This window comes from Haliaeetus albicilla, chromosome 16, assembly GCF_947461875.1.
Source record: "Haliaeetus albicilla chromosome 16, bHalAlb1.1, whole genome shotgun sequence".
In the NCBI taxonomy this organism is placed as follows: Eukaryota; Metazoa; Chordata; class Aves; order Accipitriformes; family Accipitridae; genus Haliaeetus; species Haliaeetus albicilla.
The window spans coordinates 30,866,971-30,892,268 of record NC_091498.1 but is presented as its reverse complement, the minus strand read 5'-3'; the positions used below and the strand labels follow the sequence as shown (position 1 = coordinate 30,892,268).

At 40.7% G+C, this 25,298-nt stretch overlaps 1 protein-coding gene across 2 annotated transcripts; it reads left to right on the top strand.

The window, feature by feature from the left end:
* The first annotated feature begins 9,991 nt into the window (after positions 1-9,991).
* On the top strand, positions 9,992-23,564 carry LOC104313152 (acyl-CoA (8-3)-desaturase). Of its 2 annotated transcripts, XR_011328233.1 has the most exons (13): positions 9,992-12,418; positions 14,496-14,606; positions 15,050-15,247; positions 16,305-16,406; positions 16,598-16,726; positions 18,667-18,724; positions 19,152-19,228; positions 19,693-19,790; positions 20,145-20,241; positions 21,214-21,293; positions 21,494-21,619; positions 21,965-22,140; positions 22,227-23,564. XR_011328233.1 is itself a non-coding variant. In XM_009911968.2 (12 exons), exons 1-12 carry the CDS (start codon positions 12,200-12,202, stop codon positions 22,014-22,016), a joined length of 1,347 nt encoding a protein of 448 aa, XP_009910270.1. In that variant the 5' UTR covers positions 9,992-12,199; the 3' UTR covers positions 22,017-23,564. The 2 variants fall into 2 exon arrangements, 1 of the variants encoding a protein (XP_009910270.1); XM_009911968.2 differs by having other exon boundaries at positions 21,965-23,564.
* The last annotated feature ends 1,734 nt before the right edge of the window (positions 23,565-25,298 follow it).

The window sequence follows — 25,298 nt, the reverse complement described above, 5'->3', positions numbered from 1 at the left end:
AAATGCATTCTCTCTGAAGATCCCTCCAGTGGATCTGTTCATGAGGTAGGGGAAAGTACTTAATCTTATGCTGTCGGTAATTGTTCAAAACCATGTGACCACTAAGATGGTAGTTCTGAGGTTTTGTGTTGCATTCACATATCCTGTACTTACATGCTCTTTTTCTGCCACAGTTGTGGCAGGTTAGGCAACAAAGTATGTGAATTACATGGTGTAAGGAGAGATTTAATGAATAGGGTAATTGCTAAAAAAATCCTGGCACTGTAGCAAGGCCTGTTTAGGGATGAAGACAGAGCATTTACACCCAAGGTGAAGCCTGTTAGTCTTCAGCCTCTCCATGGGATTTGGATGTTGGTAGAGGATATAGTCCCCAAAGATGTTCAAATGAGAACAAATTTACCAGGCATTTGCATGGGGTCTTAAAAACTGCAGTCTGAGGTTCATAAGGCTTTGAAGATTATCTAGTTAAGTGGAGTATCTTTGGGCAAAGAGGTGGCTCCAGCCCAGAATAAATTACTTTTTTCAAATCGCGGAGGAACATTTTCAGTAATGGAGTAGCTGGAATTATAAAAATGTTAGGGTGATGTTAAAATAGTTAAGGGTGGAAGAGAAAACTGTTATAGGTTTCCCCTTCCCAACACCCACTCATTTTGAGATGTTAATGTAACGAATTATCTGGATTTGCAATCCTTGCCCAACCCATGCAAGTGTTTGCTTCCATTATCCTGCATTCCTGAAGAGGTAAACTGTGTTGTTTACAGAAATTTCTCTATCTTTAGGGAAGAAGGAGAAATTAAGATTATTGTAGGTCCATACAGGATAGAGAATGGCTGCAGCTGAACCACTTGGAAATAGGATGATTTGTTACTTCCCAAGATAGATTATTTTATAAGGAATATAAAAAGATTTCTTAACAGGTCAGGTGTAGAAGACTAATGTATTAATGCAACACTACTCATGGGTGAGGAGAGGCTTATGTTACACTGGAAGAGAGTTCATTGGCATGAATGTGGTTTCTGTGCAATTTACATCTGCTACAGGGACTAATGTTAAGTGTTCAGAAAATGGTGAGGAATTTCTGCAAAGAAAGTTTTGAAACAGCAATAAAATTAATGCACTGATGAGTACTTATATGAAAGGCTGATTATGATGGTGTCGTTTGGGCAAAATAGTTTGCTTCTGTGAGAAGCAGCGGTTTTGTAGAGTTGGAGGATCAAGTGATACAATGCTTTTTTTTTCAGGAAAAATAGCTTAAAATATACCCTAACAAATAAAATATCATCTAACAGTGCAATTTTAATGACTGGAATGCTTGTCTAAGGACAAAAGAGTCTTTAGAACATCAAGTTTACATGTGTCTGACACCTCCAGTAGAAGTTCTAGGAATACCGTGGAGACATATTCAGTCATGGTGAAAATTGCCCTTCCATTTTGGTTGCTGGAGGCTTTGTTTCACAGATTCTGCAATACAATGGTAGCAAAAGCGTGATGCTTGGCAGCCAGTGACAAAGTCTTTCAAGTCTTGTTGAGATGGGGAAACCGGAAAATGTCTCGCACGTTGAATGCAAAACAACGTTTGATCCCCAGAGGCAGAGAAAGGTGAAGTGGAATCACTAATATAGAGGAAGCTGTTAGGCCACTTCCAAAGGTCTGACTGATCCATAGTAGCCTACTTTGTCTGTGGTCACAAGTACTAGCGTAGCTTTTTGATTTTTGCAGCTAATCATTTGGGCTTTTGTCAGTTTGGTGATTTTTTTTTTTTGGTATATGTATATATACATTTGTTAGTTATTTTTTTTGGAGGGGCAGTCCTGCATGCTTACCAAGAGTGTACGGGCAATTCAGTTTTCTAAAACAAATTTAAGTTTCCTTGCTTGTTTGCAAGTAGATTTCTTCACTGAGTCATCCACCCCAAGAAACTACCTCTCTGCAATCCTCTGAACCATGGTCACCATGTCTTGAACGATAGCTTATTGCTACTAATACATAAAAAGGTGGTTGAATGTTTGTGCCATTAAAAATAGAAAGAAAAGTTCTTCACACAGCACTAGCTGGCTTTAAGCAGATTTGTAATTTGTCCAGTGCTAAAAAACCTACTTGGTAGCCGAGCACGTGAGCAGAAGCGTAGAGTGATGCTTCCCCTGTAAAAACAGGAGGCTCTTAGCCGAATATTTTTTGTGATGCTCCTTCCATTTTGGAACTCCTTTTTGGGCCTGCTAGAGGCCAGGTTTCTTACTGTTTCACCTCTATTGCCAAGCCTGTCTTTTTCCCATCTCCTTCTTCCCCTTTCTACCCAGGCTTGGGAGAGTGGAGGCGGAATCACATAGGGGTAATCTAGCAGCCTCGTGGGAACGTTGTAAAAGTTGTTCTATGCTTAGGTTAGGATTAAACTCTTCAAGGTTATAACTATCTAAAAATGAAGCATTTTGGCTCCCTCTACAGCCATTGGAGGTAAAGGCAGCTGTTCTAGATGCTCTTTTAATTAAAAATCTAAGATAAATGCAGTGAATTGCCTCTGAAGATGCTTGCTGCTTCTCATGCTCAATAGGAAGAACATAGACAACTAGTTCAGACTAGATGCCTCACTTTGTATTAAAGTGCTAAGGTTAGATGACCATTACTGTCAGAACTCAGTTCTATGGGAGGAGGATTGTTTTCAGTGATTTGTGTTTCTTGGTGTATAGGAGATGTTGCTGACTCCTACAGCTACTGAAGGTGACCTCTGGACAGTGCAGGTAAGTCCTGTATGGGTGTCAAAGCCAGTGTCTTTCTGGGCAGACAACGGGGCTTCAGGACCTCTGAATCATAGGATCATTCAGGTTGAAAGGAACATCAAATATTTATATATCTTATATCATATCAGGGTCATCTATTCTGACCTCATGCTCAAAACAGTGTAAATACTGAATTCGGGCAAGGTTGCTTAGGGCTTTGCTCAGTTGGGTCCTGAAAACTTGCAGGGCCAGAGATCCTGTAGGCTTTCTGGGCAATGTCTTCCAAAGCTTAATTATCTTTGTAGAGAAAACTTTTGTCAGGACCTCCCTCGTTTCATTTTATTACCTGCTGCTTTCCTTACACTGGCTCAAGCCACAGAAAAGGGAGCAAGATTTTGCCCTCAGCGACAGACACAGGCTCTGGCAAAAAGCACATGGAGGTAAATGAAGCCACCCTGCCTACCTGGAGAGTCCCCATGCAGAATCTTGTCTGCATGCCTCATTACTGAAATACAAAATTCTGTTTCTCCTAAAAGCTAGAATAATAAGAACAAACCAATTTCAATGGGTATCTTAAACTCAATTTAAGGAGAACCAGCCACTGCTGAGAAATTTAATCCATTTTGCTTTTCTGGCCCTTCATAATTATCTCTGAAGTAATTAAGAGAACAGAACAGAGAAAGACATGGAAGTTGTTCTATGTTGTCTGTTGCACATGAGCTCCCAGCTGAATGCTGCTTTCTGAAATGCCTGAAAAAAGACCTGTATGTACAAAAGCTAAAAAGGGACAGGAATAGAGTTCCTACATTCTACATGGATATATCTGCTATCATCAGGATATTTTATTCAGGTCTGGTGTCTGCAATATAAAACCACTGTTGAAGAGTTAAAGAGGATGTAGGGCAGAGATGCAGGAAAAACTAAAGCCTTAGGAAAGTTCCTCATTGTAGAAGAATAAAATTGTTGGAGCTCCCTGAGCCCAATAAAAGAAGAGGCAGTGACTTGATCATAAAATGAGAAACTTTATAGCAGAGAGTACTTCAATCTGTTGGTGATAAAGGAATACTCAGTAGCCGAAATGTGAATCAATACCAGTTTCAAGCTATACAGAAGGTGCAGATTCTTAGTACCAAGGTTCATTAGCCCAATGTTCAATATAGCAGGAGCAGTGATAGGTTGTCCACTAAAGGAAATATCAAAATTCAAAAATAATTTTTTAGAAGATAATTTTTTGTAAACTGTAGCTGTTGTTTGCTTTGACTCAGAAAGAGATCAGGGCGGTCCTGTGGGCAGTATTATCATAATTAGGTCACCTCCTGCATAATAGATCTTTTGGAATGAACATGAGTGCTTCTAAAACAATAATTTAGATACATAGCCAGATAGAATGATAACTTCTTCTGGCAAGAAAAGATGTAAATGTCCTAACAAGTGAGTCTGAATTCCTTTCCAGGATCATCTCACAATAAATTATGAAAAAGGAGCAAGCAGTAATAAATGCTGGATGTTTCCCAAGTAAAAGAAAAGGTGAATGAAGATGCTGCCAATGAGCTCAGGTTATGTCTTGGTCATTTTGAGGTTCTCTTTGCTTTATTGCCTCTTCTCCCCTCATCCAAGAAGAAGATCAGAAACATGTGACTTCAGTTGAAACTAGAAAGCTACAAATATTTACGTCTTAAGCAAATATTCCAAAGTTACCAAGGTAGAGGAATAAATAAGGGGAAAATGCCTGCTGGAGTCTAATTCAGATTCCAGAACAGACATTCAGAGCAGCTGATTCATGTTACAGTCTATGTCTCATAGACAACTTCTAATTCTTTGAGAAAACTTTTCTTCAGAGAGAACAACATCACTTTAACAAAGATAGTCACCAGCCATAACTGCTGAGAGGCAGAACATGTCAAGGCAGGGGTAGATTCCTAAACTTGTGTCATCACATGCAAGACTAGAGGCAGAATGTGTGGAAATTTTTTTTTCTGAAAATAGAAAAGAGAGAATTTGCAAAATTGCCAAAGTCATATCAGAGCAATAGGACTCATCAGGATCCTCTTCTGTCTTAGTTTGTTCAAGATTTTTGTACTGGAGGAACTGAAGCCATGGTGTACTCCAGCCTGTTGTACCTGTCAATGAAGAACTTGTCAGAGAGAACCAGAATGAGGTCCGGCCCAGGAGTAGAAGGAGCTGGGACTTTCTGTAATGTGGGAGGAAAGCAGGATTGCCTTGGCAATGCCTCAGTCCTCAAAGGCTATGTTAGGGGGGTAAAATTCTTACTCATGCTGCTTCAGATCATTTGCTGTAGAATTAACCGTACTTGGGAAGTTGACTACTGACAGGTGGATGTTCTAGTCTCAGACTTAAAATGGGATAGCACGATGCCTTCTTGATTAAAATGGATAGTGGCTGAACTTCTTGTCATAAGACAGACCTACATGTCCCATATATGAATCTAAAAAGCCATACACCTACTCCATGCTGCCTCAAATTTTCAGGTAGCGATGAAGCCTTAGTTTCTCCAGGGATGAAGAGGTCTGCGCAGTTATGTTTACCGAATGTGGCATGCTACCCCAGGAGACTACATAATTCATGGGAAACCTGGATGGAGAAAGTGGAAATAGACTGACATCAGACAGACCTTGCTCCTGCAAAAGGGAGTACCTGGTGGTCTGAAGCATGGTCACTAGATTGCCAAGACAGTGCCTGCTCAGTAATACACTTGATTGCCCAGATATAAAAGCTCCTGATACTCATTCTAGGAGGAATTATCACACAGAGGTAGGATGGCATATGGTTTTCAAAATTTAAAGATAATTTCACCATAGTTGTTGGAGATATGTCCAGAACTATAATCAATTTGACATTGCCAAAAACTGTCTCAACAGACAAGAGCTATAGCCAGCAAGAACTCGGGAACAAACACAAAGAACTCTAGAAATAGAACAGGAATGGGGTCTAACTTCCATGTATTAACTCCAAACTGGAGATTTAGAAGGTTGCTTACAAGGATTGTAGGTATTTGCCTGATGCTTGAACATTTTTCTGCTGCTTGACCATTTTCCTTTATCAGCCAGACATTCACGTACAGATCTGGAGTATCCTTTGTCCCTTGAAATGAGCCACTCTCAAGACTAGCTTGATGCTGAAGACCTGTGAGGCCATGCAGGGATCACATGAAAGCACTCTACATTGGCAATTCCTTCTCTTAAATATTCTTGTGCCTTTAACAAAGAAGGGCATACGTTCTTGTTCTTAGAACCAAACTCCAGCTGGAGTCTTCTTGCAGGCAGCTCTTGACCTGTGCTGAGCTGTATGTCAGCCCTCTTCGGCATGTAAACACGCTGCTCACCTGCATCTGAAAGCACTTCTGCACACTTCCCTTGTTTTGAGAGAGGTACAGGCGATTTCCCTTATTAGACAATGATAGTTCTTACCAAAAACATTAAAAGCAAAACAAATGCGACAGAAAAATACCAAACGGTTCGTATTGCTGCAGTCTGGAGTCCCTGGGTCCTGAACATGCTAGGCTTCTGCCTTTGCACATGCGCCATGCACCGTGGAGTATCTAGAAATGGGTCCAGAACTCATTCCATTTTTGTCTGAAGTGGTAGACTAGCTTGTGGCTAAAAGTTATGATCCGCCACCAGAGAGAAAAGCACTGGCAGTTAGGAGTATATGTGCACCACATCAGAGCTACGTGCCCCAGCTTAGCTACACCGGACTTGAGCCTTTGCTGCTTTTATTTAAGAGCAAAGTTTGAAAAATGAAAGAAAGTAATCATTACAGTCAGCGAGAGTAAGGAGCTCTGACATGAGTATGGAGGAGTCTTAGAGTATAAAACTTTATAGGACTTATGTGCCTAGCAAGGAGGGGAGAAACAAACTCAGGAGAGCATTTTGGATTGATAAGGGACTATCTGTGAGGTAGATTGGGAATGCAAAGAATAGGGAAAAGGTTGTGGAAGTGCAAGTAAGAATTGCTAAAGTGTCAAAGAAAATTGAACTTTGCAAAAGAAATCAAAGCAAGTAGCAAAAGCTTCTTCAGCCATAGAATGAAAAATGCAACTGACTTCCTTGTGGAGAGGGTAGGATGTAGAAGTTTAAGCTTGATACACATCTCTGAGTCAAAATGCATATGTTGCCCTGCTAAGAATATACACCAATATGTGTCTGAAGAAGAACGGTGCGGGAGACAGATGGTGAAGGCCAGAGAATTGAATTATGGTCGAATAGTGCAGGAGGCGAGTTGTTGCAGGATCCCTCCCTCGTGTTGCAGAAGTTGGAAGGTGGCCCAAGACCCACAGGAAGGACAGAAAGAAGAAGGTGCTCTGTGTGTAGGCTGTGGAACCACTGTGGGTGTTTTAATCCTTGCTTATGCCACGTTGTTCCTAAGTGGTGCTGCACAAGTCATCTACTAAAAAAACTTCCAAGCATGGTCACTTTTTGTAGTTTTGTGGACGTGCAATTTCAGATAGCCAGAGCATTCAGAAGTGTGTCTGCAATCAGTGGGTGCTCTGCACAGAACACAGAAAAGGCTATAAAAATGCTGACTAGTCTGAGAAAACCAACCCCAAATATATGACAGTGGGCAAAACCAAAATGAGTTTCTTATAGGCATTTAAGATTTTTAGCTCAAATCATGCTGTGTCTTATTTCTTCTTTGTAACAATATATAATGCTACCCGTGTGCTTGAGAGAGGGGCTTTTTAACCGCTGTTAAATTTCGAATTTGTAATTTTAGACCAGCTGAATTTAGATCTTAAAGCCACAGAAGAGCCCCCAGGGTTCTGAATTCCATGAAGTTGGTGGATGTGAAGGGTATATTTCATAGGAATCACAGGTTAAATGAGATACATGAAATGAAAATATTAAGTACGTGGTGATTGTTGAAGAGATTAATATCAACCCTCTTTAAAATTAATTTGGGTGTGTATTTACAGGTGACGTGTGTATGAGAAGGTCACACCAGAATTGCAGTAGCAAATCATGTCAAGTTTTACAGCTTCATTGTGCAGCATTGTAGCATCTTCTGTGTAGGGGTTTTAGTAACTTAGAAGCACAAAAAATTTATGTAATATAGTTCAGTGTCTTAATGCAACTTATTATTCCGAGGGGAGTTTTAGTTTAGAAGGTTCACAGTGCGTATTACAGAACCAAATTTTACACCTCATTATAATTAAAATGACATCCATCTTGGTTTTTTACTGTTTACCCATAAAATGCAACCCAAAGCTAGGAGTGAAAGCAAAGTTTGCACCCACCTAAATGGTAGTATTTCACAGGTGTTTTTTTCTCTTTTGCAAAAGATATGAAGATTGCTTTCACAGTGGAAAAAAAACCCATGTGTTCTTACTACTGGTATCTGGATTAAGGAATGAAACAAAGTTAATCACGACTTGGAATATCTGAGCAAACTAAACCCCTCAAGGCAGTGAAGAGAAGAGGGCCTCCACTGCAAACTTGACTCTGTGCCCTGCAAAAAAAAAAAAGCTTGGTTTTGCTTTTGGTCTCTCTTCCCATTTCTGAAAGTACATGATGTTCCTGAAAAGTAGCCCCATCTGAGATACAGGGTAGTGTCTCATTAATTCAGAATATAATAAAAAAAGGAAAACCTGGTCCTTTTCTCCTCCTGACTGACATGGCATCTTTTAATGTTCTTACCAAGCAAATAATTACTAGATTTTTTTTTTCCTCCAGAACATTTCTTCAAAACAAAAGTTTGCAGTCTGCAAAAGTTATTGTCTCTTGAAAAGATTGAGGAGATCTTTCAGAGTGTAGCCTTGTCCTGAATTATGGATTCCCAATTAAGTTTTGTGCCGGAGAGAAAATAATTTTAACGATTTCAGTTTTCTTGCCGTGTTTAGAGGTCAGAGCCACTTCAGGGCAGAACATCCACAAACCCTCCACAAAGAAGGTGCTGTTCCAGCATGGCTTCAGACCAGCCAGGGCAGGGCAGAGGGATTCAGGTCTGCCTACCTAGGTAAGTGCAGCCGTAATTATAGATGATTACCTTCCAGGTCACGCTTCTCAAACTCTCCGTACTGTTGATGTCTAACCCTGGAGACATGTACAAGCCGTAGTTGTCTGTCTGTCTCATATCTAAGTTCTCACCCTTCTGGGTGAGACTCTGCAGCTCATAAAGTAGATGTTCTTCATCCAGTCTTGCCCAGGAGCCTCACTTAGTAGGTATCCTCACAGCACGTGTGACAGGCTCCATGCAAAATTTAGGTTTTGTAGAAAAGGTGGTCAAAAGAACCATAGGTGGCATCCTGTACGACAAAATTACTCAGAACTTAGAGGACTTCTCTGGAACAAGAGATTTTCTTAGAAACAAGATGCCTCAGTGCATCCTAGTACTAGATTTTTTTTCTGGACCGCTCTGTGCTGTGCCAGTTTATCTCCAGCAGATTAAGTGTAAACTGTGAACATTTATGTGAGACAGGATAAAAATGTTGATGCAATAACTGCCTGTTCAGAAGTCACGTACTGGCTTTCTGGAAATCTGAAAAACAATGTCATGTGCCTGTGCAAGGAGACAAAAGCAGCGATGTACAATAGCTCTGTGCACGTGTACTAGCTCCCAGATACATACGACATGGATTTTGGCTTGTGTGTGGGTAGGTGTTGCAGAACACTGACTGTGGTGTAAATTCACTCTAACTAATTTCTCAATAGTTTCTCTGGGTGAGTATGTCTGTCGTTTTCACTGTCTGGGCTTTTCCACGCAACTCGGAAATTTGTTTGGTGACCTGGATAGTATAGACAGAGACAGCTTCTGCTTTCAGATTGGGAAAGGACTTGTTTGAGGTTTCTTCATCTAACGTAATAGCAATGGGCATTACAGGACCCTCTGGATGGGATCTGATGCTAAATAAATTCAGATGTGGAATACTATGCACACTGTTAATATGGAGGACAATTATCTTAGAATTCCCAAACTTAACTCATCTAAGTAACAGCAGTGGTTTGGTGGATATGGGCACCCACAGTGTGTGTCAACAGGGAAAGTCATGATTACTGACTGTGTGTCTATAGGCAGAGACATCCCATATTTGTTCACTCCACTATGTTCCTGGCCCTGTATTCTCCAGCTCCTTGTAGACCAGAATCTAAACCTGCATTTTTATCTACTCCTTTTAAGGTAGCTGCTGCATTTACAAGTCTGAATATAGGGCAATGGGAAGGTTTTTTTGTACTTGCACCCAGCTATGGAGTAACTCGAATTTTTTTTGCATGTGTATAAAAAAAACACATAGGCAGAAATTTGCAACAACTACTGCGTATTTTATTACCACCACCTCAAGTACTGAACACGATTTATGTAAGACTCTACACATATTTCCTGCTAGAACATGAACACATCATTAGTGCGGACACTTAACTTTTATTTAGAGCAAGATAAAGTGTTACAAAACACAATGTGACAGCACAGTAGAAATTATTCCTCCCATTCTTTTATCACTGCCTTCTAATGAATACCAATAGTCACATTCTCTTTTACCTAGGGTGGTTCAACCATTGCCACATGTCAGAAACCTTTAAACAGTTGTTTGGGGCTTGACTGATTAATTTGCAAGATGCTACATTATGTAAAGAATTAGAATTGCATAATTAACAGTTCTGTGTCAGCCAGAAAGACTGCCCACTCCACGCAAGGCAGATGTCTCTGCTATGTGAGAGTTCAGCTGTCTGCCCAACTGGTTTGGGGCTGCTGTTAAGTCACTGGGAAACACAAGGAAGACAAAACCCCAAGACTTCGCGTTTGCCACTGTGTTTGCGGGCTGAGACTCGCACAAAGTGTGCTAAGAAAAATAACTGTAATCTGAGAAGCCTCATCATCACTTATAACACAAATATCCTGTAAACTCTATTCCAGGGTCCCTTAAGGTGGAGAACTCGTGATTCGGGATTTAAGTCACTATTGCATTATAAAGGGATAGGATGGAGACCTAATGAGGACAGACTATACCATATCTGCCTCCTGCTTGTACCTTCCTCAAAAGCACCCAAGACTAGTAATTTTGGATTTAAAAAAAATACAAGAATTAAGAGAATCCTAAATCACAAGTAGGGCAATATTTCATGTACGTGGGCTTGGTTTTTTTCTGGGTCACCTGCAAAATTGATGTGACTTCATAGGAAACATGGCATTGCCTTCTCTTTGCTATTTATTACAACTGAGAACTCTTACCTCTTTACTGCACAGCAGGTCCTCTCTGAACATCAGAGATATTTAGACTTTGGCTCTACAAGACTAATATTTAAATAAGGTTAATTATGTAAACACCACCATTAAATGTAGTTTTAGAAACTCCTAATCTACAGCCAAACTTGGTGTTAACAATTGTTGTTGTTGTTGTTGTTCTCAACCCCAAAATCTTTTAATGCCTGTTGTTGACTTATGAATGAATTAGTTGAACAATGAGGTGATTGAATGACTGGACTACACAGAGGAAACTCTGAAAAAAACTGTAGGCAAAATACTGTTAATACGCAAGCTAAATTAACTGGACATAAATAATGTTTTCTTAATGTGTTCTTTCTTTACTCTGTTCTGGTGGTATTTTGATCAACAATGCTTTTAGTTAAGACAGACACATGAATTTAGCGTGTCAGTGTCAACACAGAAAATTTCAAAGACCAAGGACAATCTGAAGTTTTTGGGTAGTGATGAGACCGTTGAGATATACGTTGTGGAGAGATTGCAGACCTTGGAGCATTCTGCTGTTTTACTGTGTTAGTACACAAGTTGGCTCCATGCCTTGAAGGCAGGAATTACAGTTGAATACGAGATGTTAGCAAACATATTTAATAGCAGCTTTTGGCTTTCCACGCAGGCTCCTTTACAGCTTTACATTTTGGCACTGTATGACATTATGAAGCTCTACTGTATGGTAAATGCAGGATTTACTGACGTTAGTGACTGATTAAAGGATTACAGAATGCTGAAAGTGCTTTGGTTTTCTAATAACGTCGCTGAATATTTGCTGCAGAAAAGCTGTCCGCAGCCTTCCTCGGATTTCTTTTCTGGTTAATCCCCATATTGACTCAGCAGTATGGAAGCAAGTTAGCAGCTTACCTTACCCAGTTCCTAATGCTCTGTGAAGGCGCTCACTTATTAGTCCTTTCTGTCGTTTTGCCATCTCATTTAACTGAATAACAGATAATCTTCCTGAGTTTTTCTATTTATGCATATTTGTATTCAGTGAAGTAGTTTACAGCTCTCACAAGTAGTCAGACCTTCCAAAGGCAACTCAGAAAGGACAAGAAGGAACAGGGCTTTTATTCGAGGGTGTGTCGAAGTGTCTGGTGTGACCGTGGAAGAGGAGGGAGCTGTGGAAGCGTGTGTTTGGGCAAGGGCAGCCAACCAGCCCTAGAAGCCCAGGGAGTGGCTTGGAGTGGGACTGTATAACGGGCAGGCTGAGATGGTTCACCCACTGCCTGGACACAGACTGGTGAACCTCAGTGCTGACCGCACATCTACCAGTACAGATGGCTCCACAGACTGGCTCCACTGAAAAGGGGACGCAACCTGTTTCAGCCTTTCTACAGCATTTCACTTGGGAAGAAATCAGAAGCCACAACGGCCGCGGTCAAAGTCAGGAGCAATGGCTGGTGATTGACAGGAAGGTTTATGATGTCAGCAAGTTTTCCAAACACCACCCTGGAGGCAGCCGAGTTATTAGCCACTATGCTGGCCAAGATGCTACGGTAAGGTCTAGGAGGCTGGTGGAGGAAGGTGGGTCCATCGGCAGGGCAGGATGACATGGTGGGGCTCCAGTGGAGAGCGCTGGTGGTAACTGGCACCGTGCCGGGTCGGATAATGTACTGCACATGTCTGTGCCATCTGTAAAAATGCCCTTCTGGTTACCTTCAAGGTCAGGGTTACCCTCAAGATCAGAATTACCTGCTGTGCAAATTGTAAAGCTCTGTTTAAGTTCATTACCCACTGCTGTGCCAGAATTCTCTTCATCTTTTTTTGCTATGTATAGTTGTGTTACATCCCTTTGAAGAGAGAAGGGCCAGAACTACATGCAGTAGTCCAGACTGTGGGTACACTGTGGATTTATGTTGCATTACAATGACACTCTTCTGTCTTGCTCTCGATTTTTATTCTGCTAATCTTTATCATTCTTTTTGCTTTTAAAATGCTGCTCTGTTCATATATTCTGAGAAATAGACACTTTTACAGAAAACCACGACTGGAAGGTGTCTCAGAAGCTCATCTGGTTCATGACTTTGCCTAAAGTCAGGATGCAGGATTTTTTTCCAAGTACTCTTGACTATGCTAGAGCTCATAATTGTATATATATCGTGAGAATTATCTTCCTCTAGAGATCATAATTATATATATGTGTTGTGAGAATTTTCTTCCTCTGTGTGGCTTACTTTGCAAATATAGATAATACGCATTGCAGAACATTACACTGATGCCAAATGTTGGAGGTCAGGTGCGTTGCAGATGGTAGTCCTTAAAGTTAATCTCTCATAAGATGATAATAAGGGCCTAAGAGCAGGGAGGAGAAAAGACAGGTTGCAGGACTGAAAGGCTTGTGTTTCTGTGATAAGGATCTGTGATGCTGATACTGTGGATAGAACTGCTGTTTTGAAGCTGCAGTACAGATACTTACAGCTTGACTCAGTTTTTGAATTCCTCACAAGAGGGAGCTACATAAAAATGTATAAAAAACTGTAGGCTGAGGGGCACAGAATCATGATGGAAACATTTCCCCAGTCCACTGGGTCTGGACAGAGTTACTCATTTGTCACTGTGTCAAAGGGCCACTGGATATCTGTAGAAAGCTCAGCCGTCCAAAAAGCCACCTTGCTCTGACTGCTTCCAGCCTCAAGTACTCAGAGGTAGACAGTCTCTGAACAAGAGACCCCAGAGGAATGTCAGACTGCACAAGGGAAGTCCTCTGTCCTCTTCCAGGGGCTTAATCCTGACCAGATGTGTGCAGACTTTTTTTTGTGCCATGACAACCCACAAGGATTTTCAGAGTCAAAATCAGCAAGTACCTGGCTGCTCAGGCACTGAGGATTTTGTTATATCTACTCTTTCTGGAAGACAAAAGAGTATGGTCAGGCTCTTTACCTTTCTTCTGGAAAATTCACTGAGGACATGAATTAAAGAAGAGGTTTGGTTTATCTGGCATTTCATCCTTTATTCCATAGTTTATATTTGATTTTGAAATTGGTATTTCAGACGGTTCCTGGACAGACCTGATTGTGTCACTAGTGTTACCCGGTTCCCCAAAACATCAATCAGTCTGAAAACTGACAGGGAACTGTAAGAGATACCCAGGTAATCCTGCTGCGTATGGAGCTTCAGCAGATATTGCCTATGGCCCTAGTGTAATAAAGACAGGATTTTAAAAACATCATCCTAAGCATGGCAAAGACACACCTCAGTCGTTGACGTGTTTTCCTGCTCCTGGTTCCCATCCACAGGGCAGGGCTGCTGGCTGGAGCCTTCTAGGGAAGGACTGTGCTGAAACAAGCAGATGAAAGAGCATGTTTCCCTCTGCAAAGAGTTTTTCATCAAGCACTTTCATGTTCGTTACGAGCCTCACCCAGGTACTTTTGTGAAATCTAGTTTCTTGAAACCTCTCCAGCTTCCTTGGGCCAAGCTCCAGTTGACGGCAAAGAACAACAGGAGCAACCAAAGGGACAAAAATGGACAAAGGGAAGTGGATTATGTATTACATTAAAGACCTGGAAAAAAGAGAGGGTCAGCATCTGGTGTTTTGTCACATACCCTTTCTAACCCCCTTTGTGTGTTTTTCAGGATGCCTTTGTAGCATTTCACAATGATAAGACTCTGGTGAAAAAATACTTGAAATCTCTGCTGATTGGGGAGTTGGCGCCAGATCAACCCAGCTTTGAGTCTAATAAAAAAGTGAGTGTCCTAGAATCCAGCTGTGGGAACGGCTTGGGGTTCAGTATAGGAGGAGAGGGAAAATAAGAGTGCTAGCAGAAGTAATTTCTGAAGCAGCATGCCTGACGCTGTGCCATAGGCTGGGTGGTGGGGAGGCAGCTGGCAGTGCATGGAAACATGCACCGTCCCGGAATCACGAAATCCGCACCTGGGGTTGAGGAATGAGCCCTAGAGTCCCAAATTGTGGTCGGTTCTTCCCATTGTGATAGCTCAGTCACAGAGCTTGAGCAAGAGTCACAGCTTGTTTTCCAGTGTCAATGCAAAACCAAGATCTGTTGATCTCGTGCTCATTTTTGCACAGAGCCCCCTCTGATAGAATATCTCCATGGCTACTTTGGGATTCCTGGGTCTGCTAGGTTACATTTTCAAAGTAGACACTGCATTAATACTCACTTTACCCACAGAAATCACTTTTAGAGGATTTCCGTGAGCTGCGCTGCACCATTGAGAAGATGGGACTTCTGAGGCCAAATTACGTCTTTTTCTTCCTGATTTTCCTTCACTTTGTGGTACTGGATGCTGCATCCTGGCTCACGGTCTGGTACTTTGGGATATCCTTCGTGCCTTTCCTGGCTGGCATGGTGTTCTTCACCATTGCTCAGGTAAACTGCTGACAGCTGTCCAACGCTGCAGATATGTTTGGTTCTTCCAGATGGAGAGGATTAATGAAATGTGTATATCCCAGTCACTGCTTTTCTGCCTCTTCTTAGATCCTGTTATCTGGCTGAAGGCAACAAGCACGTTCTACATCACAATTTTTGTTGCCTCCAGTAAATCTTGTTTTGCTGACAAGCTGCTCACTAGCCTTGGTGGGGTGTTGTGGAGCTGGCAGGTTTACAAGATGGGGTGAGCTGATCTAATCACTTATCCCAGCAGAAGAGGGAATATTTCACTCTGAACTCCACTTTTGGCTCCATGTTCCTTCTGTTTACTGTCTGATGGCTCTGGTGTTTGTTGGGTCCTTTACGAGCCAATTACACTCACTAGCCCTGAACAGTTTTCTGCTGGATTAGTAAACTGAATCATAGAAGGGCATGATACATGTCAAGGTCGGTGTAGGGAAGGGGGGAATAGGACTTTGTGGCCTTTAGGTCGGAGAAATTGCAGGGAATTTATCTGGAAAAAGGAGGGGAGGAAGAAAGCAAGATTTTCTTACTTGCACTGAAACCTTAGGTTTGCTCAAACATCCATGGAACAAGTGCAGAGTAACTCACTCTTTTAAATAATTGGTTGTATTTGCCTAATATCTGCTAAGGCAGTTATTCATCAGAGAACATTCTTGTATTTCGGTGAGAATATGAAATGCGATGAAGCTATGGATTTGGAAATTCTTACACTTTCTAGCTGGTTACTAGGAAATTATATGTTTGCAAAGGGAGCAAAAGACTTCCGTGCCATAACAGGCAAATTAATTGTAATGATGCTTTGCTGCTTTCCCTTTAGCTGCTCCAATAAAATCAATTTCTGGTATTGAGCAGCTTTAGTGGACAGTAGCCTGGAAGGAAGGTCTCAGCACTGAGCAGGTAAGACAGCAGGTCGTGTTTCTTCCCCAAACCAGAAGGAAGACACGCTCACACCATGACGTTACAGAGACTCCGGAGGCAGATGAATGCACTGCCCCTCTGATTCTGTTTCCTCAGTGATCCTTTTGTCTTCCAGATCCAGATGGGCTGGTTCCAGCACGATCTGGGTCACTGCTCTGTCTTCAGGAAGCCTAAATGGAATCGACTTCTGCAGATTGTTGTGATAAATGTTCTGAAGGTAATTGCCTCACGGTGGGAAGATTCTCTGGGGCTAATCTGGACTGAGCAATGATTGGGAGTGTCCCTACAATCAGGCAGTATCACCTGTGAGGAAAGTGTAGTGCAGCCATCAATAATAGGTGGATAAATAGTGATGCAATTGTTGATATTGTTCTAGTCTGAACCCCTGGTCTTCAACTTTTCCTGCAGGGATTACCAGCCAGCTGGTGGAATCACCTGCACAACCAGCACCACGCCAAACCCAACTGCTTCCGCAAAGACCCTGACCTCAACATGCACCCTCTCCTGTTCAGCTTGGGAAAGCCGCTCTCCGTGGAGGTGAGCATGGGGACGCCTGGAGAAGCAAAGGTTTTAAGGACAGAAAGCTATAGAGCGAGGTTTAATAACAACAACCCACACTGTGCCTTTCTGCAGAAACTCATGATAATTCCCAAAGTGTTCCACGGTCTGAGTCCCATGGTTATTATGATGCTTAGGCATCAGCTCCTGAGAAGCAAAGTCTTAAAATCAGTGCTTAAGTTCTCTGTGTTGATAGAAGAGCAGGGTAAGCACCTTGAAGGCAGGCCAAAGAATGAGTCAATCCACTTGCATTAGTGTTAGAAGTTCTTAGTGATCCTATAGATGGTAAGTCAGATGTTCTCCCTGGGTCCTTTTGGCTCTGGGAGCTGTTTGGCACCTAAATCCTTCAGGACCAGTATAGCTGCCACGCACAAAACACAAGTATAGCAAATTATTTCTTAATCACAAATTTTACGGCTTTCATAAAAATAAAAATCATGAACAGACCCTCCCTGCATCCTTATGACTTCTGATATCATCAGGATAGGCAAGGTCTCTTTTGCCCTCTCTTTCCCTGGCAGTAAACAGGGAAATTTCATTAAAAATTTCAGTAAAAAACAGTAAAAATTCTGTTTACTCATGGGGTGATGAAATGGCCTCTTTGCTAGATAACCAGCCTCTTAAAATAATGCCTCTCTCTCCTTTAGCTGGTAATAAGCAAAGAAATTCCAACTCTCCAAGGCATGAGGAAAATTCCGGCTCTGCTGTCTCAGAAAGACTCCTGTAAAGGGAGTTGGTACAAAATACTTATTCATAGAAAACTGTTAGTTGCAACTGGGAAGGATTTTGTCAGTGATCTTCCCAAAGCTCATTCATGGCTATATATTCATGTGAGCATCTAGAGTGAGCTGGCTGTGCTAGATTGGCTTCGATGGAAGTGAAAGTGTAGGAAATGAGTTCTCGTGTTTTCCTGCTTTTTAACAGAAAAGGGTCAGGCACCCTGTGGGTGGGCAAAATGGATTTCAGTGGTTTCATTTAGACCAGTTCATTTGTTTTGTTTCAATTTCGATCCCGTGAAGACATCTTTGAGGTGTTCAAGTTTTTTTTCTCAGTAAGAGGGGAGCTCTGGAAGTAGTTTGCTTTGCCTCATTATTTTGTCCTTTGAAGAATCACAAGCACAAAATTTGCAGATGATGTTAAGAATCCTTTTGTGCAAATAGTGAAAAAATGCACTGTGAAGAAATAAACTTGTTTGTGCTTTTTGTAAATATTTCATCTCTTTGCTGTTTCATGTACTTGAAGGCAAAGTACTCGGCCAAACAAAAAGGCAGATGTCTTTATAGAGTGTTCACTACTTTGATCTTGCGGAAATGATTTTACAGCCATTATAGGATAGCATCCAAATGCTCATGTAATTTCTGACCACTATCTCCTCTGTTACTCAAAAATCTGGAATGTCTGCATCCTATCTCATCTGATACAGAAATTCAGATGTAGCTTTCACAGCAAACACCTCCTGCATTCATCACCCACCAAGTTTCCTGGTTTTCTTGTTAATAACTTGTTCCTCCCTCAGCACTGATAGTCTCAGCACTCTATGGTGAATACAGGGAATTGGTTAGATTGGACTTTCATTACCATCACTAGAAACTTCTCCTACAAAATTCAAATGACCTCTGAGCATTTTTGTGATTTTTGAGCATTTTTGTATCCTGCCATGAGTTTTGGAACTCTCCTAAAAAAGGCGTCTGTTCTGACATTGGCATAACATTGATATCTGGATACAGAGGCTCAAATGAAATCTGCTCCTCTCCATTGCTTTGGAACTTCAGTACCTGCTTTTCAAGAAGAGGGGTTGAATTAGAGAGATCGAGATTAAGAGGTAGCTCTCAATGTATTCATTAGACAGGAATAAGAAATACCTTATGAAGGCTCTCAGGTCTCCAACTGGCCCATTACAATGTCTTTTCATTTTTCAGCTTGGAAAAAAGAAGAAGAAGTTCATGCCTTACAATTACCAGCATAAGTATTTCATCTGTGAGTATCCCCGCTTCCTTGCAGTGCTGCAGGAACTTCACCTAAAAATCCTGACCGCATCTCCTCCCCAAAATGAAGGTTTTAAAGATAATCCCATTGAACTCACAGCTTCAGGAAGCTTTCTTCATGTTAAAGAAGGTTCACATGAGGAGGAATTGCCCCTTATTTCTCTGTTAGGATTATGTGATGTTAGGTACTAGATAGGAGTGAATCAAATGTGAGGAAGAAAGTGATGGGAAAGAAATGAAGAAGTGGTGAGATGAAAAGAGCAGGAGATTATGTGGACACGTGAAAGTCAGTCTAAATGGAAGACAGCAATTTTTCTTCTACTGGAAAGAAGAATCTTTCTTCTTACAGCAGAATATTCTGTAAGTGTTATGATGCAGTGAAATTACAAATGTCTCTCTGTTTTCATTCTTTCCTTCAGTTTTGGCACCACTTGCAATTATACCCTTCTTCCAGCTGTCTATATTCTACTATGCAATCAAGAGGAAAAAGTGGTTGGTAAGCACTACTTGCATTGGCTAGAAAACTTTACAAAAATGTCACTGCTCCGTGGCTATATTAACATTCAACTCAGGTGATTGGGGAGTTTAAGATAGAAAAGGCTGATTCTAGGCTTGCTGCAGCAGGAATGCAGCCAACGGATCCAGGGAGAAATTTTTAAAGGGGCCTTTTACCCTCTTAGCAGCTGAATAAAAGTTAACAGAAAACTATCAGACCTCGGCAGAGTGTGATTACAGGGCTGTTTCCTGGTCTTTAGTTACTGGTGGTAAAGTGGGAAAATATTTCTGTGGGAATATTTCAGGGATACACTCAACTTGAGGCAGAATGATGGTGTGGAGCTTACTTTTGATGAGTAAGGCATCACAGAAAGAACGTTTTTTATGCTGCGGTTCAAGTAAAGGGGAGAGGAAGGAGTGGAGAGAGTTCATCAACAAAGGCTTTTTTTTTTTTTTTTTTTACAGGACCTGTTCTTGATTGTAGCTTTCAACATCCGAGTCTGTCTCATGTATATTCCTTTAATGGGATTTAACAATTTCATGGTATACTACTGGCTGTCCAGGTAACACGCAGCATACCCAAAGTCCCCATAACTAGTATTTGTAAACAATATTGAGCTTCAATGGAAATAAATGAAAGCTAGTCATATTCACTACAATTTTCTCAGAAATAAGTAGCCAAGAATAAACAGTATAAGGTCAGGGTGGTGGTGGTGGCTGCTCAGGGACATCTGCAACTACAGATTGAGGGGTTCTTGAAAGAAACTCCAAAAGTTAAGAGGCAAAGGGATGGAATCGAAAATCCTGAGTTACGTAGAAGTGCTCTTTTACTTAAGATGAGACTCAGGAAAGTGTTTTAATGGTAAATTTGGATGGGATTAGAGATTTGATAAGTGTTTCTGTGTTTATCTGCCCAGGTACCTAGAGAGTAACTGGTTTATTTGGGTGACGCAAATGAATCACATTCCAATGGACATTGATTATGATAAGAACAAAGACTGGGTATCTACGCAGGTGAGAATCCCCTTTCTTCTGGAGGAGTGGGTCTGCAGTTCTGCATTATAGGACAAAGACAACGTTGTTATTCTCTTACCTTTAATGCTGAGTTAATGAGGTTTGTCCCTGCCATTCATTAAATAGGCATGCATTTCTGTAGTTGTCAAGACATTTAAAACCTTAGTTGGAAACAGTACATCTAGATTAAAAAAACAAATCCTGTTTTTTCACTGAAAGGTTTTGACATATTTTTCACGACACTTTTCCCTTCCTATTATGAAAAAACACTGATGGTATAGCAGTCAATATCCTTTTTAGGCCAACTAAAGAGAAGCAAAGTGGGACTGGATACATTTATTTTTCACCCTACAGGTTACAGGTTTACTGCAGATAAAATAAATCTGACAAAATTTAGGTCTGATAAAAATGAATATGTAAATACAACCTTACTCACATCTCTACTACCTCCAGCAGTATAATCCCACATAGTGGGTTCTAAGCATTTTTCCTTATATTAAAAGGCCCAGCCTGGTATTCATCTGACCAAATCTGGATGTCTACATCTGAACGCCTGCTACACTCATTGGAGAGAAAGAGCCATTTCTAGAGCACGATTCATCTTACTCTAATATACTTGTACTGGTTTGAGGAGGCCAGAAGAATGTTTTTTGTTTCTTTATTGGGCATCTTTTCTTTCCATCCAGGTGCGAGATGTAAGGAGAACCTCTTAAAAGAATCACAGTTGGGGTTGTGTGCATGCCAGCAAAGAAGCCTTTCTTTCTGAGCAAAGAGCTAGCTAAATTAACCTATATCCCAACAACCCATTTCAATCTAAACTTCGTTTAATTCTTCAGGGCAATGATGACTACAATCCCTGACACTAAATTGCTTTTTATGCTAGATGAGGATGGGTAATGATTGAAGGGGTTCAATTATCAGACTTGCAGAAAAACTAAATAATTTCTTTCTTTTGTCTTTTTTTCCTCCCAGCTCCATGCAACATGCAATGTGAACCAATCTTTGTTCAATGACTGGTTCACTGGGCACTTGAACTTCCAAATTGAGCACCAGTGAGTATGATTATGGGGACAAGAGTGGGAATAATATGGGGCACTTAAAAGCAAGAAGGGCCATGTAGTCTCACTTTAAACCATCTCAGGAGACCCTTTGCTCTCCTTCTTGGGGAGGGCAGGGAAATATTTTGAACGGAGAGAATAGAGAGTGGTGCAAGTGAAGTCTGAAAATAACTCTCTCTTATTCAATACTGCAGCCTTTTCCCCACAATGCCTCGACACAACTACTGGAAAGCAGCTCCTCTGGTGAAAGCCCTTTGTGACAAGCATGGCATTGAGTATAAAAGCAAGACTTTGCTGACAGCCTTTGTAGATATTTTGCAGTAAGTATCAATTAACAAGATAGTTTTGCACTGTAATAGCATGCAAGGGGGGGGCATAGGCAACCATTTCAAATCAACATCCATGGAGAGATCAAACCTAGAGTTTATTTAGGTTTTTCTAAAGACACACTTAATTTTCAAACATTTTCAAAGTTTCAAAGATTTTTTTCTCTTCATTAAATCCTCTCAACTCATTCCCTGTAGTCAGAGTTGGCTACGAGATGTCCATGCGGTTTTCAATCCATTTTTTCCATTTACTTCTTTTTACATCTAAACTACAGTTGGCTTCCCATGAAGTTGAATATTGTCTTCCCATAAGTGATTTTTTACTTTCTGTTCTTGCAGTTCACTGAAGGATTCTGGGGAGCACTGGCTTGAAGCATATCTGCATGGATAGAAACCGGCAATGCTCAAAGGGAACCTCTTCACCAGACATCTGCTGCAAAGAGTCAGCACAGACCAACAGTGTGTGTGTGCGCCTTCTGGCATAGAAACTCAGGACCTGGGCAAAGCTAATTTCAGTAAGAATGGGTGGGAAAGTGGGTTAAAGATACATTTTTTCTTGTTCCAAACCATGAACCTTTATTTTTCCTGCTCTTAAACTCAGCATTTAGAGCCATGATGAACTGGGCCTTTAAACCTGGGAGAAGTAGCTCTTGAATCAGCTTGATCAATTTACTTCATTGGAAGTGCCAGCTCGTTGCTTATGGAAAAGGTTTGAAAGGAAATCCTTCACAGAGTCATAGAATCACAGAATGGTTTGAGTTGGAAGGGACCTTTAAAGATCATCTAGTTCCACCCCCCCTGTCATGGGCCGGGATGCCTTCCACTAGACCAGGTTGCTCAAAGCCCCATCCAACCTGGCCTTTACATTTTCTAATGTCATTTATAGCTAATATAGTCCATTATGAGACAGTTGAGCCATACTGGCAAAACCTATATTATGCTGTATTCATTTAAGGGACCTAAACCCATGAAGGTAGTCTCTAATGGCAAATAAGTAGACAATTTGCCCATAAAGGCAAGGGCCATGTGGAAGAAAAGTGGTTCTTCTCCTCTGCTATTCACATCCAGAACTCTGTGCCCCAGCTTTCAGTGGACAAACCACCCAAAGGAGGAAAATGTGAAAGATCTTAAAGTGTGATACCACCATGAACAAGATGACCCATCTGCAACCCATTGATAAGCAACTTACATGTATTACAAGCTACAGACAACAGCAGCCTTCTTCTAGGTAACAAAAAATATCAAGCCCAACACACAAAGCGAAGGAGTTTGGACTTTTTATTTTTGCTTTTTTTTTTTAAGAACATCTCCATTTATTCTTTTGATTTATATTTTTTGTGTGTGTTGGTGCAGGTACTAATAACAATGTTCTGGTTATTTCCTAATAATAGCTGACAGATGCCATTGAAAAGTGTTCTGATTAAAAAAGTAGTTATTAAAAAACTGCTTTGAATGTTATTTGAAAATCCCTTCTAATTCTAACTAGTACCTAGAAAAATTCTGTGTTCCCATATCCAAGGTTGGTTAGAATGGTGATTATCCACAATTGTGTGCAACAGTAGTAACATTTTATAAGTATTTAAGTGAGAGTACTGTCTTAAGATGAATGCAGGGATGTCGCTGCATGCCCTATTTGCTAATACATGAACACATTTTAAAATGGATGTCTTGGTAAAGGTAATATAAATATTAAGGCTTCCTACTTTTTTTACCAGTGAGACTTGAAAGCTGTGCTGAGTAGAGCCTGAGTCCCACTGAAATCCTCTAAATACAAGAATGACACAGAATGGTTCTTTCTGGTGTCAGCCTCATGAATCAAACTGATTATTTGTTGCATTTAGTTAGCATTCTACTCATTTGAACGTAGTAATTTGAGTCGGTCTTTTTGCAACCTCATTTTAATTAAAAAGTTTCTGTCTCTTTAACTGGTTCAGCAGGCTCCTCTGTGTGAATAGTCATTTCTTTATCTGCTTCATAAAGGTTATTAACAATTAAGTTGGTTTACCTTTATCAATTTCTAACATAGTTCACAAACTTCAAGGGGTCAGGGTAACACCTGATGAGAAGTTGGCAAGCTACTTTGTTTTGCATTCGCACTGAGGTCTCTAATAGTCTGATCTTAATGAGTAATAATTGGAAATTGCCCCAGCTGTAACACTGGTATAGAAGGAAAATAAAATGTGCACAGTGAAAGCTTCTTCAGCAGAAAACTTATGTGACTGAGAGTAAGAAGATTGAAATTTGTGCTTAAACAGTCTTCTGGAGACTGTAATCTTATTCATCATGTTTTTCATAACTGTAATGTTCCCTGAAAGACAATATATGCAATCTGGAATATCTGGAAGAAACAAGGAAATTAGGGAAATAGTTTGCAGAATCCTGCTTGCTTCAGAAGTTTGTGCTGAGATTCTGCTAGTAGTGACTTTTCTTATTCAGGTAGAGCAAAAGAGCAAATGAAATGTGGCACAGTCACTGACAGCTGTTCAGAATCAAATTATGCTTGTGCAAGTATAGCGTGTCATGCAGAGTAATGCAGCATGCTTTTTATTCTGCAGCAATCATATGCCCAGCTTCTCACAGTATTTCAATGTTTAATTCTAATTGAAATAATGGGAACTAAACCCCTTGATATTGTCCAGCTTGTATACCCAACTGTATTTGCATCCTCAAAGTTCCTTTGCCTTAATTCAGGGATTTAATGTAACTTTATATTCATAATTAGTCAGCTTGTCAAACAAAAATATTTGTTCAAGTCCTTAGCTTTCTGAATGGTCAAAATTTCAAAGAAACCAGAGAATTTTGAGAAAAAATATAATCCAAAGGCCAACCTCTACTAAAATGTAGTTTTGAAGAAATATCAAACCCAAAGCAAGTCTCCTGGATCCGCCATTTCAGTAATCTTACAGATAAGAGTAAATATAAGAATGTGCAAATAAGGTTGAAGATCTAGGTCATATGTCTGGAAGTCTTTCTGGTTTTAAGTGATCAGAGTGAAATGCAATATTCCAGAAGATTCTTTAAACTGATGTGCAGGAAGAACTAAACCACTTACATTCCTTCTCTTTCTATTCTAAACACCAAGTCACTTCTTCAAGCTGCTGTTCCCTTCATCTCTTCTTCTAACTGACTGAGCAGAGTCACCTCTCACAACAAGCTTCTCTCTCAAACTGGTAATGGACCCTCTGAGTCTGTCTCCCTCCCACCATCCTCAAATACTTCACATACTTGATGATGTTTAGGCTTTTTTAATAAGAAATATAGACAATCTTTTCTAGTAAAAGGAGGAAGAATGTAATAAATCTGTTATTTCTTCTTCCACCTACTTTCTTGTTCCCATATTACGCAACTGTATTTCCCATTCACTTCTCAGCTTTTCTCTCACTCTCCTCTTGGATAATTTTACTCATTGCCTCCTTCAGCTCTTTCCCAAATGGATTTCCATCAACCTCTTTCCCGCCTTCAACTCGTGAATATTTCCTGTCTCCTCGCGATTAGACAGACTCGAGGCTTCCTACCCTGTAGGTTCTTTGAAAGATTTGAAGGATGCTGACTTGGTGGCTGGTTGTACAGATAAGTAATGCCAATGAAGCTGCAGCAAATATACTTACACAGACCAAAAAGGATTATGAAGCTTTGGGGATAAGGATAAGCTTGGCTTAAAGCTTATTTCATG

What these genes read in the sequence shown, in the direction of transcription:
- LOC104313152 (XM_009911968.2), top strand. Translation starts at nt 12,200, where the DNA reads ATGGCTCCACAGACTGGCTCCACTGAAAAGGGGACGCAACCTGTTTCA. An exon ending in AAGACTGGGTATCTACGCAG is followed by an intron (nt 20,242 to 21,213) that starts GTGAGAATCCCC and finishes TTTTCCTCCCAG; the next exon opens with CTCCATGCAACATGCAATGT. An exon ending in AACTTCCAAATTGAGCACCA is followed by an intron (nt 21,294 to 21,493) that starts GTGAGTATGATT and finishes TCAATACTGCAG; the next exon opens with CCTTTTCCCCACAATGCCTC.